Source organism: Hakea prostrata, chromosome 9 (assembly GCF_041222555.1).
Source record: "Hakea prostrata isolate BN-2017 chromosome 9, UWA_Hpros_2, whole genome shotgun sequence".
NCBI classification, from domain to species: domain Eukaryota; kingdom Viridiplantae; phylum Streptophyta; class Magnoliopsida; order Proteales; family Proteaceae; genus Hakea; species Hakea prostrata.
Window position 1 is genome coordinate 32319167 of NC_142608.1, and position 17793 is coordinate 32336959.

At 38.8% G+C, this 17793-nt stretch overlaps 1 protein-coding gene across 3 annotated transcripts; it reads right to left on the reverse strand.

Annotated features, from left to right (window-relative positions):
• Positions 1 to 3750: 3750 nt before the first annotated feature.
• On the reverse strand, positions 3751 to 17063 carry LOC149005123 (uncharacterized). 3 transcript variants are annotated; one of them, XM_089168546.1, is made up of 8 exons: positions 16679 to 17063; positions 16014 to 16077; positions 6971 to 7372; positions 6783 to 6859; positions 6665 to 6701; positions 6347 to 6557; positions 5857 to 6250; positions 3751 to 5580 (listed from the first exon to the last, which is right to left on the reverse strand). In XM_089168546.1, the coding sequence occupies exons 3-8, from the start codon at positions 7305 to 7307 to the stop codon at positions 5242 to 5244; spliced, it is 1395 nt and encodes a 464-aa protein (XP_089024672.1). In that variant the 5' UTR covers positions 7308 to 7372; positions 16014 to 16077; positions 16679 to 17063; the 3' UTR covers positions 3751 to 5241. The 3 variants fall into 3 exon arrangements, with proteins under 3 accessions (XP_089024672.1, XP_089024673.1, XP_089024671.1); XM_089168547.1 differs by lacking the exon at positions 16014 to 16077 and having other exon boundaries at positions 6971 to 7364; XM_089168545.1 differs by lacking the exon at positions 16014 to 16077.
• Positions 17064 to 17793: the final 730 nt, after the last annotated feature.

Below are 17793 nucleotides of genomic sequence, written 5' to 3' on the forward strand. Positions count from 1 at the left end.
TACCATATGTGGATAACCAATAGGGTTGATGAGTCCGTAGTCAGGGACTATGAGGACTCTAGTGTGAAGGATACAAGAAAGGATCGCCAGGGGCGAGGAATGGACATATCTGGATCTGAATTGATATTGCTAAGTAGAAGACTTGCATTTGGCTAGGCTTTACCTTGACATGCCCCAATACTTAGACCAATGGTGATGTGAGAGAGAGGTGACTTAAACCCCAGCCATGGAATGTCCTGAGGGATGCCGGACCCACTACCAAACGGCGTTGTGTGATGACACCTTCCCAAAGAAGTATGGTGCTATGACTTAAAGCATGTCTGCCAATAGAGACTAGCATACATAGAGTTAGTGTCACATCCACCCAGCCAGTACCCTACCTGGCATACTCGAGTGTGTGATCCACAGCCCCGAAGATCAAGTACCGAGGTAATCAACCTCCCATATAAACAATAACATAATCATGAACATAAATAATCAATGTGCAAAGTATAAAAGAGAGATCCAAATAAGGAAGGAATAAATCATATAACATCAGAGTACGAAAGACAATCAAAATGTCAAAATCATAAAGTAAAGTGAGGCGAAAATCTCACTCTACCGACAGCGGAATAGTAGTTCAAAAAGAAAAGGAAAAGGGATGAAAACTAATCCCAGTAGCAAGTACATTAAGTAACTAAATTGTTCTCAATCTTATAGACTACATCTCTTTAAGTATAAATCTCAAAAATGGTGCAAGGGCACTTCCACTCTATGGTCGGACTAAGCATCGTACGAACCATAACCACCTGCGAAATCTTCAGTGTAATTGTCGTAACAGCAATCACCTTCCTGGAGATATGTCTCTTCTCCTTGAGCTTCTTCATTTGAGCAGTTATGGTACTCCGAACCTATAGAGAAATCTAACAATACATAGCACAAAAGGAATGAGTTTCAAAGAAACCCAGTAAGGCAGTTAATCCATAATAACACAAATTGCAAGATTTCAAAGCACAGTAAAATGCAATATGATATGAAACACATGATGCAATATGATTCTAACTCTATGTATGCTGGTCTCTATTGGCAGACATGCTTTAAGTCACAGCACCGTACTTCTCTAGGAAGGTCTCAATCACTCATCATCAGTTGGTAATGGGTTTGACATCCCTCGGGACATTCCATGGCTGGGGTTTAGGTCACCTCTCTCTCACATCACCATTGGTCTAAGTACTGGCGCATGTCAGGGTCAAAGCCTAGCCAAATGCAAGTCTTCTACTTAGTCACATCAACTCAAATCCAGATACGTCCATTCCTCGCCCCTGGCGATCCTTTCCGATATCCTTCACACTAGAGTCCTCATAGTCCCTGACTACGGACTCATCAACCCTATTGGTTATCCACATATGGTAAACGGGAAGCTCTCATGTCCCCTCACGGGTTGGTTACCGGTCTTGAGCGCCCGTGAGCCCAAGTCTATCCATATGCAACCCTACCAATGAATGGCCTCTTTCAAGTATCCATAATGTGATCCATGTCCTCTCACTGATTGGTTACCGGTCTTGAGCGTCCATGAGTCTCCATTGTTACCACAGGTCGTTCGGTCTCAATACCACTCTGATTAGGGTCTGACATAACGGGACATCCTAGCCAAACACTACTAGATAGCCCTAAATATGTCAATAGACAGTTTAGGAAGGTGTCCAAAGGGCAACTCCGGAAACATCCCATAATATTCCCGTAGGTGTCCAAGGACAGAAGTGTCAAAAGGACACCTCCCCTTTCCAAACCATACCTAATCATTCACAACCATAAATCCATCATATCACATATATGGTAACTTCTTATATGGAAAGACATCAATAATACATCCAACTTGTATAAATTTAGTAAGTAAATCATACATGAATTAATTAGCATAAACAAGTAATGCTACTGTAACCAAAGTAATTGCATCAGTATTAAGTCAATACAAGAATCTATTTATGGAAGTAAATCAAGAAAATCAAATATGAAAACTAATCATGCAATATATGTGATTAAGGAAATAACTATCCTTACCTTAATTACTTCGCAAAGGAACTTGGAAATCAAGTAAGACCTTGTCTAAACATGGAAAGAAAGTCCTAAACAAGTATATATAACATATTAGGAAAGATACCTAGAAGGAAAGAAATCAAATCATCCAAAACAGACCAAACATGAGGTTGCTGTCCTCATTGGTCGAGTGATTGGTCTACTGCCTCAATCGACCAAGCAGTCGACCAAGCAAGGTAGTGACCTACAAAATTAGAGATTTTTGAATACAAAACCGAATTTGGTGATTCAAAAGGGCACCAAAAAAGAGGGAATACACAAGGATAGTATGTTGGTATATAGAGGACTTCAAAACCCTAATAATATCAAGTCTTCAAGTTACAAATTAGGAAACAAAAACTTACCATAATTAGATCAATCATGGTTCTTGAAGAATTCATAGCAAATATCATGGACGAGAAACTATAGGATGATGGGTCACTAATCTGATAAAGGATTCATGCAAAGCATGCATAGATCTTCTAGAAAAATAGATCTAAGACTGAAGAACATTGAATCTAAAAAGGAAAGAAAATGGATACATGTTTCCTTCAAAAGCGAGTGACGATCTTGATGAAGATCATCCACCAAACTTTAGATCCTTAGGAAAAGAGAGGGAATGAGTAGAGTGATGGTTGCAACAAAGATGCAACATCATCTCTACTATCCTTAACAGAATAGAAAAGAAAAGTAATGGAGAATCAAAGACGAAGCATAGAAGAGGATGATCACATACCTTTTTGTGTAAATGCACGAGATTCGACGAAGATCCGTCAAGAAAACCACCAAGGATGCAGAGGAGATGACTTGAAGAGGGCTCTTGTTCGTTCCAAGGAGTTTGGAGGCATAAAAGATGAGTTAGACTCGAAGTTGGGTTTAAATAGAGAAGCCAAGCCCTAATTCAGCAAATCAGGGTCCTTTGGTCGTGTGGTTGGTCGACTGGCCTAGTCGACCAAGCAGAACAACAAATCCAAAACAGGAAATTGAAGGCTCAGATCAAATCCAAACTTGAAGGGGTTTTGCACACACACCAAGTGACTTACCTAGTATGTAGAAATGCCTTCGAACTAGGTTAGAGAGTACTCCAAGTCCATCAACTAATTCCTTCTTCATCAGGGTGTAGTTTCCATAAATGGAACACTGTCATCAACACTCATGGATTCTAAGCTAACCACCAAGTCATCCACTGAGATGGCTCATAGCTGACTTCTTGCCTTACTTCGGATTGTCGGACCTACAAACAACAGAGTTTCCGGGTCAAGGTTAGGGCTGGGTTTCACAGTTAGAATCATAATGCATCATATGTTTCATATCACATTGCATCATACCTTGCTTTGAAATCTTGTTATTTATGTTATTATGGATTTAACAGCCTTACTGGGTTTCTTTTGAAACTCACTCCTTTTGTACTATGTCTTGTTAGATTTCTCTACAAGCTCAGAGTATTATGACTGCACATACGAAGAAGCGCAGGGAGAGGAGACATATTTCCAAGAAGGTGATTGCGGTTACGACGATTACCTTGAAGATTCCTCGGGTGGTCATGTTGCATATAATGCTTAGTCCGTCGATAGAATGGAAGCGTTCTTGTGCTATTTTTGAGCTTTACACTTATAGAGATGTTCTCTATAAGATTGAAAAAGATTTAGTTACTGATGTTACATCTTTTTGGGATTAGTTGTAATCCCTCCCGTTTCCCTTTTTGCCACTTTCTTTCCGCTACTTTGGTATTGTGAGTTTCTGCCTCACTTTACCGTTGATTTGACATTTTCTTTTACTTGTTCACACTCTAATATGATTTAATCTATTTCCTTCCTTATTTGGATATCTCATTTATACTTTGAACATTGATTATTTATGTTCTTGATTATGTTATTGCTTATGTGGGAGGATGATTTCCTCGATACTTGATCTTCGGGGCTGTGGAAAGGATAAGGATCCCCTGGAATCTCTTAGTCCCAGTCGAACTCAATCTTCACGAGCAAATTATGAATGTCTCACTTGCACTCATCAAGAGGAACATCAAGTCCCACTCAAATTCGCACTCAAGGAGGAGCAACCCTAGCGTGCATGTGCAACTCATAGTCCATACGTGCATAGACTCGCTCTCCTGATTGTGTAACCTAGTTGAGTCTCAGTAAGATTCATGTAATCCTAATTGTATTATGTTTATTACCAAACTATTGTAAAATACCGTAATAAAGATGATCCGGTTCACATAGAGTTCAAGGACTCCGAACTCTATTCACTATTTCTTACAGCATGTTCAGTGGATACAAACACCTCCGTTTCTTGTAAATTTTTGCTGTTCTGTGAATTAGTATTTCCTTCCCAGATTTATTTCATTAAAACGCTTTTGGGTTGTGCGTTGAAAGAAAACTAAATAAAACCCTAGGAACTTTATATAGTGAAGTAGAACCATGTAAATGAATTTGCTTCTTCACCTCCACCACAACCCTAACACACTATATACATACCCAAATAAATAAATAAAGAATGTGTGATTGAATTGGACTACCCATGGTCTTAATAACAACCTATAAATATAAAACGGGAAAACAAAAAAATGTGGATCTTAAGTCTGCGCCTCAGTTAAAGATTAAAGATTGCAAGCCTGTGTTGAAGCTAACCCAACCTTAATCGATTGAAGATTGCAAACGTGGAGTAATACGAAGTATAAGCCTGTTGTGGGGCCAGGGAACTCCAGCTTGGCCTAGTACCCTCAGCAACATAAGTTAAATAGAAAAAAAGCAGAAGCATAGCACGGGAAAACTCACTAATAATCGAAGAAAAACTCTGCACTGGGCTTATTCAAAATTCATGAATTTGTCCAATCCAGACCAGCCCGATCAACACCCATACATGGTTTACCATGAAGAACTGATACAGATAATAAAATTGTCGTACATGTATCGATATGTGTATGTGTCATATGTCATTAACTTTATAGTTCGCTAGATCAACAGATTTGTATCTTCTGATGTTAGGAAAGAAAAAGCATTAATTAAAGATGAGTGTACACTAACATATAGATTGACCTTGAAAAAGAATTTAAGTAGGTAGGTATAAAGTAAGACATACCTTATTGTAAGCAGCATATATAACAATATTGTTTCTTATGGCCTCAAAGACAAGTACTTAAAGATCTCACTCCAATGCTCTACTGATGATAAGCATGGTCAGATCCTAAGTACTCATCCTCATTGAGACCTTGCTGCAATTTGTATGTAAAGAACAATAGTTTTTGTTTTGGTCAGTATCCATTTGTTTTTCACTAGGTTGTGCTTGTTCCCTTGATGAAGAGGGGGAGGAGGATAAAGAAAGAGAAAGATTGATGTTCACTTCTTTTGGGCTATCATGTTCCGGAACCTTTTTCTTGTCATCTTCGTTGGAGTTATGACTCAAACTCAGCTGCAAATTGGGCAACCATTCTTTCTCTTCCATCTTGGTTTTCATTGAACTTGGAGTCTCTTCTACCTCTGGTGTTTCGGGCTTTGGCTGATATGCCAGTGATGAGCTCTGTAACTGCGTCATGTGTGCAGTTCTTTTTTCAGCTAATTGCAGATGTATCAAATTAAAAATGTGTGCGTATGCAATGGAGAGAAGCAAGAATGATGAAAATATGTGCGAGATAAACCAATGACATCATTTGTGACTTTAGTTGCTTCCTCTACTTAGTTTAAGCTAAAATTGTACCACACAATCATGCAACCCATGTACTGCCAAGCGACTAATAGTGAAGCATCACATTTTTGGCGATGTGAAAGAAAACCCTAGAAAGGAAAAAGCTAAAAGGGTTACCTCAAGTCTGTTGGTGCTCCATCCATAAGGTTTTGTTGAGAGTGTCTCATCTACAGACATCGATGGACGATATCTCTGATTGCTGGCTAAGGGAGGTTGCAAGCTATTACAAGTCCAAGAGTTGATCGTTGCAGAGATTCCCCTATCCTTTCCTTGATTGCAAATCATTTCTCGCGGTGGCCATTTCTTCTCTTCAAGAAAGTGGCTATGTCGAATTGGTCCTATCCCTGTGAAGGAGTTCCCAACATTATACAGGCTTGAAGTTGATTGCTTGATATCATTTTGGAAGATTGTATCCTGGTTTGAACTCCTGAACAGTCCCTGCAGATGATCTTTTGTTGATATAGACATCGACCTTACAGCAGCATTCTTATTGAAAGCCCATTCTTGGTGTCTATAAATAGCAACAAAGAAAATTAATTAGATCCAAGGAAGAATCATATAAAGTGGTGTTTTCCTTCTACTTTGATTATGAATGATCGATTATTACCTTGAGGAGCTGACATTGAAACCAAATGGTTGTTGGTAGATTGGAGACTTGAATAGATTATGGGCATGAGGATTAGGATCGTAGCCATTCTTGCCTAGAAAAGTGCTATGGCTGTCCATCCTATAGTGTTGATGATGTGGACCCATCCTTTGGTAGAACACTTCAGGAAAGTGATCTATTCCTTGCACTGCCCTATTGGTGTGTGATAACACTGGAAAGGAAAAACAAATTTTGTTTGTTATTTGAATCTCAACCAAGGATTCTTATATTTCGAAGGGGTCTACAGAAAAATAAGCCGACACTAATTTATTTGACTACCTTGCCCAGACTCATCCAACTTCTTACTTCGATACATCTGATGAGGCAAATGAACAATACATCAGACATCAATAATGCAATCATGAGCTAGCTCATCTTATTGTCATGTATATGTTACCTGCAAATGGCTTTTAACATGTGCAATGCTAAGCCCTCTCACATTCATCATCTGAAGAACTAACTTAGGAGTTGCTCCTGCATCCATCAAAAGATAGTTGAAGTGAACAAGTTGGTTTGTGATTTAAGATCCGCAAGTGATTCTAAAATGAAAAATGCTGAAGTCTAGTCTTTATGCATGAGACTTACTCTCTTGCCCACCAAGCTTTTCAACAGCATGAACAAAAGCAAGATGGAGATCAGGAGTCCAACGGAGCCTTGGCATTTTTGACCGAACATATTGTCTAGCTGTAGATGTCCCTTCACTCCCTTCCACGGTGGTGTTCTTTTGTGAATTACTACTAGTGGCTGTCTCATTTTCCTCCTGCTCCTTATCGGTGGCAGTAATATCAACAGCAGAACTGTCTTCCTCACTGATAGCTTCTTCGTTTAAGTCAAATGGTGATGATGCCTGAGATGTGTTTGGGGGTTGGGAGTTACTTGCATTGCTCTTCTCTCCATCACAAGCATCTTTTCCCTCTACCATATCTACTACTACTGTTTCCTTTATATTACTTTCTGGCTTGATGAACTTCCATAATTGCTACATCACTAGTAAAAAATTGTTAAAAAGACAAATGCGTAGGAAAATCATTAGAACCCTCAAAAAAAATCTAATAATTAGAAAATAGAGAGAGAAAAATAAATCTATAGCCCAGTGACAATATGGTTTCTACTATGGACAAAAAATATACGCGGCCTTAAATTTTTTCTATCCTCTCAAATATAGAGGAGTTCTACTTACTAAATAAAAGATAGAAACACCAAAACTCATGAAAAATATCAAATCATCATTGTTTACTCCTTGACAGTTGGGGGCCCACCATAGTCATACACCTTATTTTGCCTTTCATACACAAATTGGAATTGAACAGACTCCTAGAACATCTTGCAATTGGAAGAAGGCTTCCCGTTCGGATCACCTCCCCATAGTGCTTCGCTAATGCTTTTTCACCACACATATTGAAGGGGGCCTATGCGACCACTAAAGGTCCCATCTTCTCTGAAATATTTTATCATATTTAGACATGGGTCCCACATAATATGTGTGGTAAAAAGTGTAATGGGAGCACTATGTGTTTTCCTAACGGGGGTTAAGCATCCCCACAAGTTAGAAAAGGAGGAGGAAAATGTATGGAAAGGCTTCTAACCTTAAACTAGGATCTCTGATGGGAATGTCCGATCTGAACTCGCAAAACATGAATGATACCAAGAAATTATAAAGATAACTTTGGTTTTGATGGTAGGCAATCACTACCTACATAATATGTTGCCCTCAGCTAAAGGCTGCTTGAATACTTCACACGAAATAACCAATATCTCCTCTCATGTTTTCACCCTTTATTTACCCTCCCCCCCAAACCAACAACTGGTTACAGAACCCCCTTCCCCCATACTCTCTTTCCTCCATGTGTCATACTCCCTAGGCCCTATTATTTCCACCTCCTTTGGATTTCGCCTTGTCCTCAAGGCAAAGTAAGCTTAGAAGCTTAGTCTTCCCCTTTCCACAAGCAAGCTTGTCTCCAAAAGAAACACTAATTGATTCCCCCCTACACTATCCCTCTCTTCCCCTTAATATAACCTAAGCAAAATCCTAACAAACTAATTTCCATGTAGGTGAGCATGAGATCCCTTTTCATGTCTAGAATTGATCCCCTACAATACACTTGTACTATACACCTACGCTGTGCAGCCCTCAATAGTGGTGCCCTAACAATCTTTAGCAGCAATTACAAGGCTTGAAGCAAGGATCAACAAGAAAAGAAGTACAAAAGATTAATCCGGTCCAAATCTCATCTAACACAATCAACCACCTATTGAACCCCCCCCCCCCCCCCCCACATCCCACTAGGATAGGAAACCCTAGGAGAAGGCAACAAAGAAGCATGAGAAGGATCCCTTACCAGGCAACATTGCTAGACCCCCTATTCATGCCTTAACTGTAAAACCTACAAGTGAAAGTGAACAAACATCCATCAAGAATCATGCCATTTTCCCCCAATTTCTAGTCACATAAATTTTATAATGCAAAAGCCAATTTATTGGACAATGTAAAGCATAAGGATCCGATTTCAAATTCAGAATCCACTAGAGTCCTAGTTGATCAAGACTCTTGTGTAAAGGAAGCGCAGAAACCCTAATCCACATCTGCATGGACTCTTATAAACCCTTCAACATAGACTCTTCTGTACAACTATTGTAAGTGTTGGAGTAACTAAAACACTAATACCAACTTGAAATTCCCATGTAAAATGAAATGATCATCCATCTCTTTCATGGTATCATTGATCCTCAGAGACAAACGTCCTCTTAGCCACGTCAACCTCAGAATCCTACTCCACCACAGTCACCACATTTGCTGCCCCTCTCATCTCCCCCAAGGAATATTGTGCACCTTCTACCGATCAAGCTTGATCCCACCAAATTCCTCTTATGGAGATCTCAGTTTCAACCACTTTTTCTTGCACATGACTTGACAGGTTACATGGATGGAAGCATTCTCTGCTCTCCTCCAACTCTTCCTCCTACTGTAGGTTCATCCATCACCATGTCAACTGCCAATCCCATGTTTTCTCTATGGAAATATCAAGATTCTATTATCCAAAGTTAGATTATCTCTTCCTTACGCGACCACTCTATGGCTCACATAATTGGTGTCTCCTCCTCTCATGCTCCTGGACCACTTCGGAGCACCCATGCTTCTCAATCACAAGTGCATACCATTCAATTGAAGTACCAATTGATGCAGATTAAAAGTGCACCTCCTCCATAGTTGACTATATTCAAAAGGTCAGAGAAACTCGTGCCAATTTAGCCGTTGTTTCCCATCCCAATTTTCATTTTGATGTTATTCTGGCGATTTTTCATGGCCGGTGTTAGGTTTTTTATTAAAATTTATATTAAATTTCAAAATTAGTTTTTGCATCTCTTTTATTTTAATTGTTTATTTAGTGTGTGGGACACATGAGGTAAGGGTGGTAATGAGGCACCCATGAGTAAAGGAGGCCCTTCATGACCTTGGTTATAAAGCTCTTCATGACTTATCATGGGGTGTAAGGTGGTTATGATATCAATTACAATTGATATGAGAATTTTAAAGGTCTTGATCATGGTGATGAGGTGGGCATACTTGTAAGGTGAAATTTATTCAAATTCTAACTATTGACCTTCAGTTCTTATTGTATTGCAACTTCATGACCATTCGTGGCCATTACCATGAGTGGGGTTAAGGTTGTTAAATGGATTAAATCCAATTTATACATAAGAGGTGAATACGATAATTAATTATCCATTTAGTGGGGAGGATCAAGGTGGTTTATCCCATTAGTGGAGAAGGGCGAAGCCCATTAATTCTCCATTAGTAGGGAATTGATTATTCCCCTTGTGAGGAGGTGAGTCATTGTGATTCAATGATCCAATTCATTGCCTTGAGAATCTCAAGGGGTGTAAGGTGTGCTTTAGGCCTATATAAACCCGACCCCTTCGTTGCATATGGTGTGTAATAGAGACACTCCTCACACTTGCATTATTGTTACTTATTGTTTTAAAAGACTCTTCATTTGAGTTTGTCTTAGTGTTGTGCTGTAGCTTTTGGCTCCTTGAAGGGACTAAAAGAACTACCTCATCTTCTAGTTGGAGGTGGTGGTGAAAAAAACTCTTGGTAGTAGGGTGCATCAATTACCTTAAAGACAGCACTAAAGGTATGACTCAACTTCATTCGTTGGTGGTTCATTCGATTGCAACATCAAGCTCTCCAGATTGACTAAGAATCTTCATCTTTCAATTGTATTACAATTCCATTATTTTGTTTTTTTTTTAGAATTTGTAAAACATTTACACAACACTTGGGCATTGAATATGGGTCGCTTGCCACCTCTATCACTATATGCCTTGATGCGCTTAGTCTTTAAAATTTTATTGGTCTTCTTCTAAGCCAAGAGATTCTCAAAGAGCAAGGATCCCCTCTCTTGGATCAACCAATTGCAGAAGCACATACAGTAGCAAGATATTCCTCCTCTCCTTCACACAACTCGGCCCACTTCACTCATGGGCATGGTTGTGGCTATGATAATGGCAAAGGTGGAGGCCGTGGTCTGTCCTCTTACAACCCTAATCAGTCAGGTGGCTCCACACTCTGTAAGATCTATGGCAAAGGTGGAGGCCGTGGTCTGTCCTCTTACAACCCTAATCAGTCAGGTGGCTCCACACTCTGTAAGATCTATTGATGACACAACCATTCTATCCTCAGCTGTTACAACAGGTACAATGGCTACAGAGCTCCCCATCTCCCAACTATGTGGAATATTCCACACCCCTACAACTCTGTTTGGTATCTTAGCTCAGGTGCAATAGACCACATCACTGCTGGGTTAGATAATTTTCAGATTGCCAGAACCTACACAATAAGTAAGTTCAAATTCGTGACGGAACAGGTTTGCAAATCTCTACTACTGGTGGCTCTTCTATTTCCAGTTTACCTCTCTATTAATACTTCGTGACATCCTTCATGCTCCTATAATTACAAGAAAATTGCTCTTAGTTACACGCTTCACTAAAGATAATAATATTGTTTCTGAATTCCATCCTAACTACTTTGTTGTGAAGGATCGTCGCACGGGGAGACGCTCGCTTCAGATAAGCAGTAAAAATGGCTTATATCAGTTCATCTTGAATAAAATTACCACTCGCACAAGCTCTTATTGGTGATTGTGCATCTCTAGCATAATGCATATTCAGTTTAGTCATCTAGCTGTTCATATTGTTCATAGTATTTCAAATAAATATCATTTAATTAACAGTGTCCACAGAGAAAGATTATTTGCAGTGCTTCTCAACAAGAAAAAGGGTATGAACTAAAATTTAATCCTCCTACCTCAGTTTCTAGTGGACCTCTTGATTTGATTTGAGTTATTTGGATGTGTGCGGCTCGATACAAGTGCGTTCACCAGGAAGGAAAGAATGAATTTCACAGGATCCGATTAGCAGCTGAAATCTAAACTTGTTCTGAGCCCAAGCACCTATCCCTTTAGTGAGAGTCCACTATGCTGGGACCCTCTTTAGTTCCATCTACGGAAGGACATCGGTATGAGGTTATGTTCATGGATGATTTTAGCAAGTTTATCTGGTTGTACCCACTTGTACTGAAATCTGAAGTCTTCTCTGTGTTTCAAAGGTTGAATATGTTGGTAGGTTAAAAATATGTTTGACAGAAAACTGAAGAGGTTCTATACTGATTGGGGAGGTGAGTATTGGTCAGTCTCTCGCTTCCTTGAACAGGAAAGAATCGCCAATCGTGTTTCATGCCCAAACAAACACACATGAAGAAAAGGGTTCGGCTGAATGGAGGCATCTCCATATTGTAGAAATAGGTTGGCATTACTTGTGCATGCCTTTGCTTCTTGGAATTTTCGGCAGTATGCCTTCAACCACTGCAGTCTTCTTAATTAATCAGCTCCTCACTCCGTTAAATCAGAATGTCTCCCCATGTTATCCCCTCCTGAGGCCTTACAATAAGCACAAATTGGAATTCCACTTAGACATTCATATATTTCTGGGTTATAGTTCCAGCAGAGGTTACATTTGCTTTGATAATGTAACCAAACAAATTGTAGTTCCTCACACGTTATCTTCGATGAGAGTTGGTTTTAAGGGGAGCTGCAATATTAGGCCTGCCTTGGCCAATTCACAACCCTCTCTCCTGAGGCCTCCTCCCATTATTATTGGCCAGGCACCACCTCTACAACCTCCTCTATGCCACCACCTTAACCCTCCATAAACACACCACCCTCAACCCAATGACTTCACAAGACGAGCCAACCCATACCTCCCCTTCTTATTCCTCTTCTCTTCCCACATTAGACCTTGTCAATGACCTCCCTGCACCATCTCTCCTCAACCTCACCATCCTACGGTTACTCATCAATGAGATGGTACTCGCCACCCACAAGTTTGTATTGGCACCTCTACACCTCTTAGCATAGAACCAACCTCCTTTACCAACGCAAATAAATACCTGGAATGGTGGCAGGCCATGGATTGTGAGTTCGCGACTCTTCTCTGCAATGCCACCTAGAATCTCATCCCTCCCCATCTGATTATGAACATTGTTGAGTTCAAATCGGTCTTCCGAATTAAGATGGAAGCTGATTAAAGCCTTAATATATACAAAGCTCGCTTCATTGCTGAAGGATATACTCTTATAGGAATGTTTGGATCATATTGAAACATTAGTCCGGCTGTGAAACCCACTACAATTTTGTTAGTTGTATCCTTTGCCTTGTTTGAGTCATGGCCCATCTACCAACTTGATGTTCAAATTGTATTTCTACATGGATTCTTCAAAGAAGAGGTCTTCATGACACAATTGCATGGGTTCATTGATCCTCTAAGACCACATCATGTGTGTCAGCTCAGCCGCTCTCTTTATGGCCTTAAACAGGTCCCACAAGTTTGGTTTGAGCATCTTGGTCTTTTCCACATGAGTTTGGGTTCGACAGCTTTAAAACTGATACCTCTCTTTTCTACTACAACAAGAGCTGTCCATTGTTTGATCTACTAACACTTAAACATCTACTGATCATAATTATGGGGGCAAGCAAGGATTGAATTGCTGATCTCATGTTTAAAGCTACTTATTATTTTTATGATAAAAAGGATTGATTGAAGTCAGTACAGCTACCCTCATCCACTTATTAGTACAATGGCATCAACCTTGGGAATCAAGGACTTGGGACCCTTGCACTATTTTTTGGGGACCCATGTTGTTCCCACTACTCAGGATTCAGTCCTTTCCAACAACAATATATCTCTGACTTACTAGCCAAGACAAATATGTTGGATTGTAAAGCAGTATCCACCCCAATGGCTACCTCCACTTAACTCAGCAAACTTATTGGTAACCAGTGAGTAATCCGACTTTGTACTGTAGTACAGTTGGTGCTATAGTGACCTGACTAGATATACAACTTGCACTAAATAGAGTTTGCCAGTCTATACATTGTCCATCAATGGATCATTGGGTTGCAGTGAAAGGAATTCTTCAATATGTCAAAGCCACCATTGCCATGGTCTTTTCTTTGCTAAACAGTCCAGCATGCGATTATCTGCTTTTTTTGAGGCTGTTTGGGTTGGTTGCTCTAATGATAGAGAATCTAGAGTTGATCATTCTAGTACTGAAGCTATATCATGCTATTGCTAACACCGCCACTGAACTCACATGGCTTCAAACCCTCCTCAAGGAATTACAATTTTACCTCCCATCCACCTTAGTACTATGGTTTGTTACCTCACCGCAAACCTGGTATTCATGCTCACTCTAAAAATGTTTGAAATTGACTTCCACTTTGATCATTACATAGTTGCAAATGAAACTTGAATGCTCGGTTCATTTCTACAATGAATAGGGGGCTAATACATTCACTAAGCCACTCCCTTAGGTTCATTTTGGTAGGCCATTGTCCAACTTAAGGTGATTTAATCCCCATTGAGTTTGAGGGGGTGTATAGAAGGAAACAATTCAAAAATTGATTTGAATCTTACCAAATCTCCTTCAATAGCTAATTGTGTCTACTACAATAATCAAAGGCCAGCTAACATGATAAAAGGAAATAATTCAAGTCTTGATTTGAGTTCAAATTCATCTAATAGCTAAGAGTATCCATTACAAGGATGAAAGCCAAGCAAACATGATCATCAATGATAAGGATCCTAATTGGATAGCAAATATTCTAGAATACAAAGACACAAAGGAAATCAATCAAAGAGTTGTTGATAGAATAATCTTAAGAGATAAGAGTGACTATTGCACTCAGTCTCAATTCAAATTATTTCCTTGTAAAACAGGCACTCAATCACAACTTGAATAATTTCCTTGTAAGGCAAAGACACATGACTTAATCACCTCTTAACTAGAGTGTGATTGTGTGAGTGTGAAAAATAGTGAAAACATTCCATTCCCTTGGATGTAGGTCATTTGAATTGAACCATGTCAAAACTTTTTGCATCTCTATTCCTCTTGACTTTCTTCTTCTATCTCACATTACTTGCTCTAATAAAGCCTAACAAACCTTGATAGGTTTCAAATGCAACGACCACAAAAGTTCAATGTACTCCTAAAGGGCACCAATTGTCAAGAGACATCCATAGGAGAACAAACCATCCAAATAGAGTCCTACTCGAGGCAACTAAATACATCTAGTCAACTCTCAAATTCTTACTTTCAAGCCCACCCTTTTATGTTGAAGGCGTATTGACTCCCACCTTATGGTATGGAAAAACATTTTAGCTATCTGTGTTCTCGAAATAGGCTTTTATTATAGATTGAATTCTTTGAATGATAGATTCATAGAGTACACTCTCCAGATTGCTAGATTGTGGGAACCCAAAAATGTTCTCAGTTGACATAGGGACTATGCGTGCTCAACTTTTTCATCGATTTCCTATAGAACTCCAATCCTCCAATTACCCAGCCTATCACTTTTTGAAATCCCTCCTTAATTCCCAAAGAGAAGGGACATTGAAAAATATGTGTTAGATATCCTTCTTCCAACAAAAACAATAAAAAGATAAAGAAGATATTTGTCTATGTTGGCGGAATTTGGAGCAGGAAGGAACTTTTTCGATATGAAACTGTGCTGAGGCATATAATTGAACTAGAGCACCTTATATCAGAGCACAAATTTTTCCAAAGACTTACCAAATTCCATTTAGATATAGAAAAGCACCTAGATTGGGACTCGGTCCACAACCCTTGATCCTTTCTTTCCCTAGCTCTCCCACTAATCCCCTCACTAGCTCTATGAGCGTTAGGTATATTTAGAGAGAATACCAGACGAAGGCACCGATGTTGACTGTGATTGAGTATGGAAGATAACTTAGTGAACCTATCATACCTTCATACAATGGAGGAATCACTAGAAGTATTAAATAATACTCCCAAAAAGTGCTAATTGTCTGGTTAGAAGATTGCAAATTTTATCAAACAGATATCTTCAGTCCGATCCTAACTGAAGGGATCATGAAAAGGTGTTTGCCAAATTCAGATTATGGAAAAGTTCCGACTCATCATGAGTTTGAACATTCTGTCATGGATACTTCTGTAAATCTTTAACCGAACACCGGAGAAGAGTAAGTATAGAAACGACACACTAAAGAAAGAAATACCAAAATGAGAGTAGTTAAGGTCAAGGCTTACATCCTAATCAAGCACTTGATGTAACAACCTTTTTCTGTCACTCATTGCTTCTAAGACACTAGCTCTGCAAATTTTGGTGAAAAATATAAGAACTATAACCATGATTCAGTTATTTCTCAAAAACCTGTGGAGATTGCTCACGGAAGAGAATTTCTGATATTACAGTGGCATAAAGAATATTTAGAAATTCACCAGTGCAGATCTCTATGGGTAGGCCTTAAGGTTGGGTTTTAAGATCAAACAAGAATCAGGGCCATCAATATGAACTTTTTAAATATGATCTGTAGGAAAACATATGTCAAAAGAAGGATTTAGTTGATTTAAAGATAGAACATTCCAAGAGAAAATAGCTTGGGCAATGAAACTGTAAGACAACTAAATAGTTCTTTTTTAAAGAAAGACGCCAAAATATAAACCATATTCCCTAATTCAGAAATTCAGATAACAGATTTATGATCAATATAGTTGATGCATAGACTAAATTAAGCAAAATAAACTAGAAGTTTCAATTACAATAGAGTGTATTAGCTCATGAAAATACATGATGAACCACTATTAACCTATAATTATCATACGAGAAAATCTTGAGAAAAAAATATATAAAATGAACCCAATTACATGGAATTGTACATCGAAAGAGAAAAGACAGAGAAATCTGCAATTACCCATCATTGATCATAAAGGTAGCTCATATCTTCCTCAATCAATTCTTTTATCAGAAAAATTATAAGCAGCTTTAAACATGAGTCCAACAGTTCAATCCTTGCTTGCCCACCATAATTAAGATCAGTAGATGTTTAGGTGTTAGTAGATCGAACAGAAAGCAGCTCTTGAAGAACTGATGAACAAAAAGAGAGAAAGAGAGGATTGTCTCTGCAAGTCGGGTCAGAGAGAAGGATAGTTTTGGGTGACACCCCCAGCAACTAAAGAGAAAGAGAGTAGAATTACAAATGGAGTGATGGGTATTCTTTCTTATGTAGAGACAAGAAATGTTATTGTTTTCAACCTTGTAATTCAAGATTCATGCCTTAATTGTTTAAAATAACTTCTCATCGGAAACTGTTCAAAGATAAGAAAATAATAAGGTTGAGTTCTATTGAATATATAGGAGAGGACAACGGTCGGACACTTACACTTGTTGTCTCTTTATACTGTAAATTATTGAAGTAATTTTAATAAACCTATAGAGTTGTAGATACAGAATCTGACCACCTTTTTGGACTCTTGGAAATCATGTGACCTCAAGCCTCTTTCTCGTTCTTTGACAGCTAACTCTCTCTCTCTCTCTCTCTCTCTCTCTCTCTCTCTCTCTCTCTCTCGCCGCCTACCACTCCGTGATATCGTTTAGTAGCTAACCACTGTTGAAGACTACACTGACTGCAATATAGATGGAAACAAATTCAATCTTAGTTATTTTAAGTTTACTGAGATAATAACTAGCTCCTTTTTCATTGAGATCAACCAAACCAAGTTGTAGCTTTTGTACAGTGTGATGACTTGCACCAAACAATTCCACTTTAAATATCATAATCAAGTGTCAATTGCTTATATTCAGATTAGACAACTTTTAAATTCTGTTTAGTCGGTAAGCTTCAATTTAATATCAGAACTGAGTCAGCTTATGTGATAATATTTCCTACATTAGCTTCACACCCGGCTTTTGTCACCCATTATAGAATGGAACACAACGTAATTGGTTATTTAGATTAACGATATGCTTCTTTTATAGAGAGAATAATAACTCACGTGCGAAGATAGAGATTAGATAAGAGTCTTAGAT

Bases quoted from the DNA above. Each gene is read 5' to 3' on its own strand.
- LOC149005123 (XM_089168547.1), bottom strand. From the start codon at position 7,307: ATGGTAGAGGGAAAAGATGCTTGTGATGGAGAGAAGAGCAATGCAAGT. The intron at 6,702-6,782 runs GTAACATATACA...TTGCCTCATCAG, and splicing joins ATGTTAAAAGCCATTTGCAG to ATGTATCGAAGTAAGAAGTT. The intron at 5,581-5,856 runs GTAACCCTTTTA...CACATGACGCAG, and splicing joins GGAGCACCAACAGACTTGAG to TTACAGAGCTCATCACTGGC.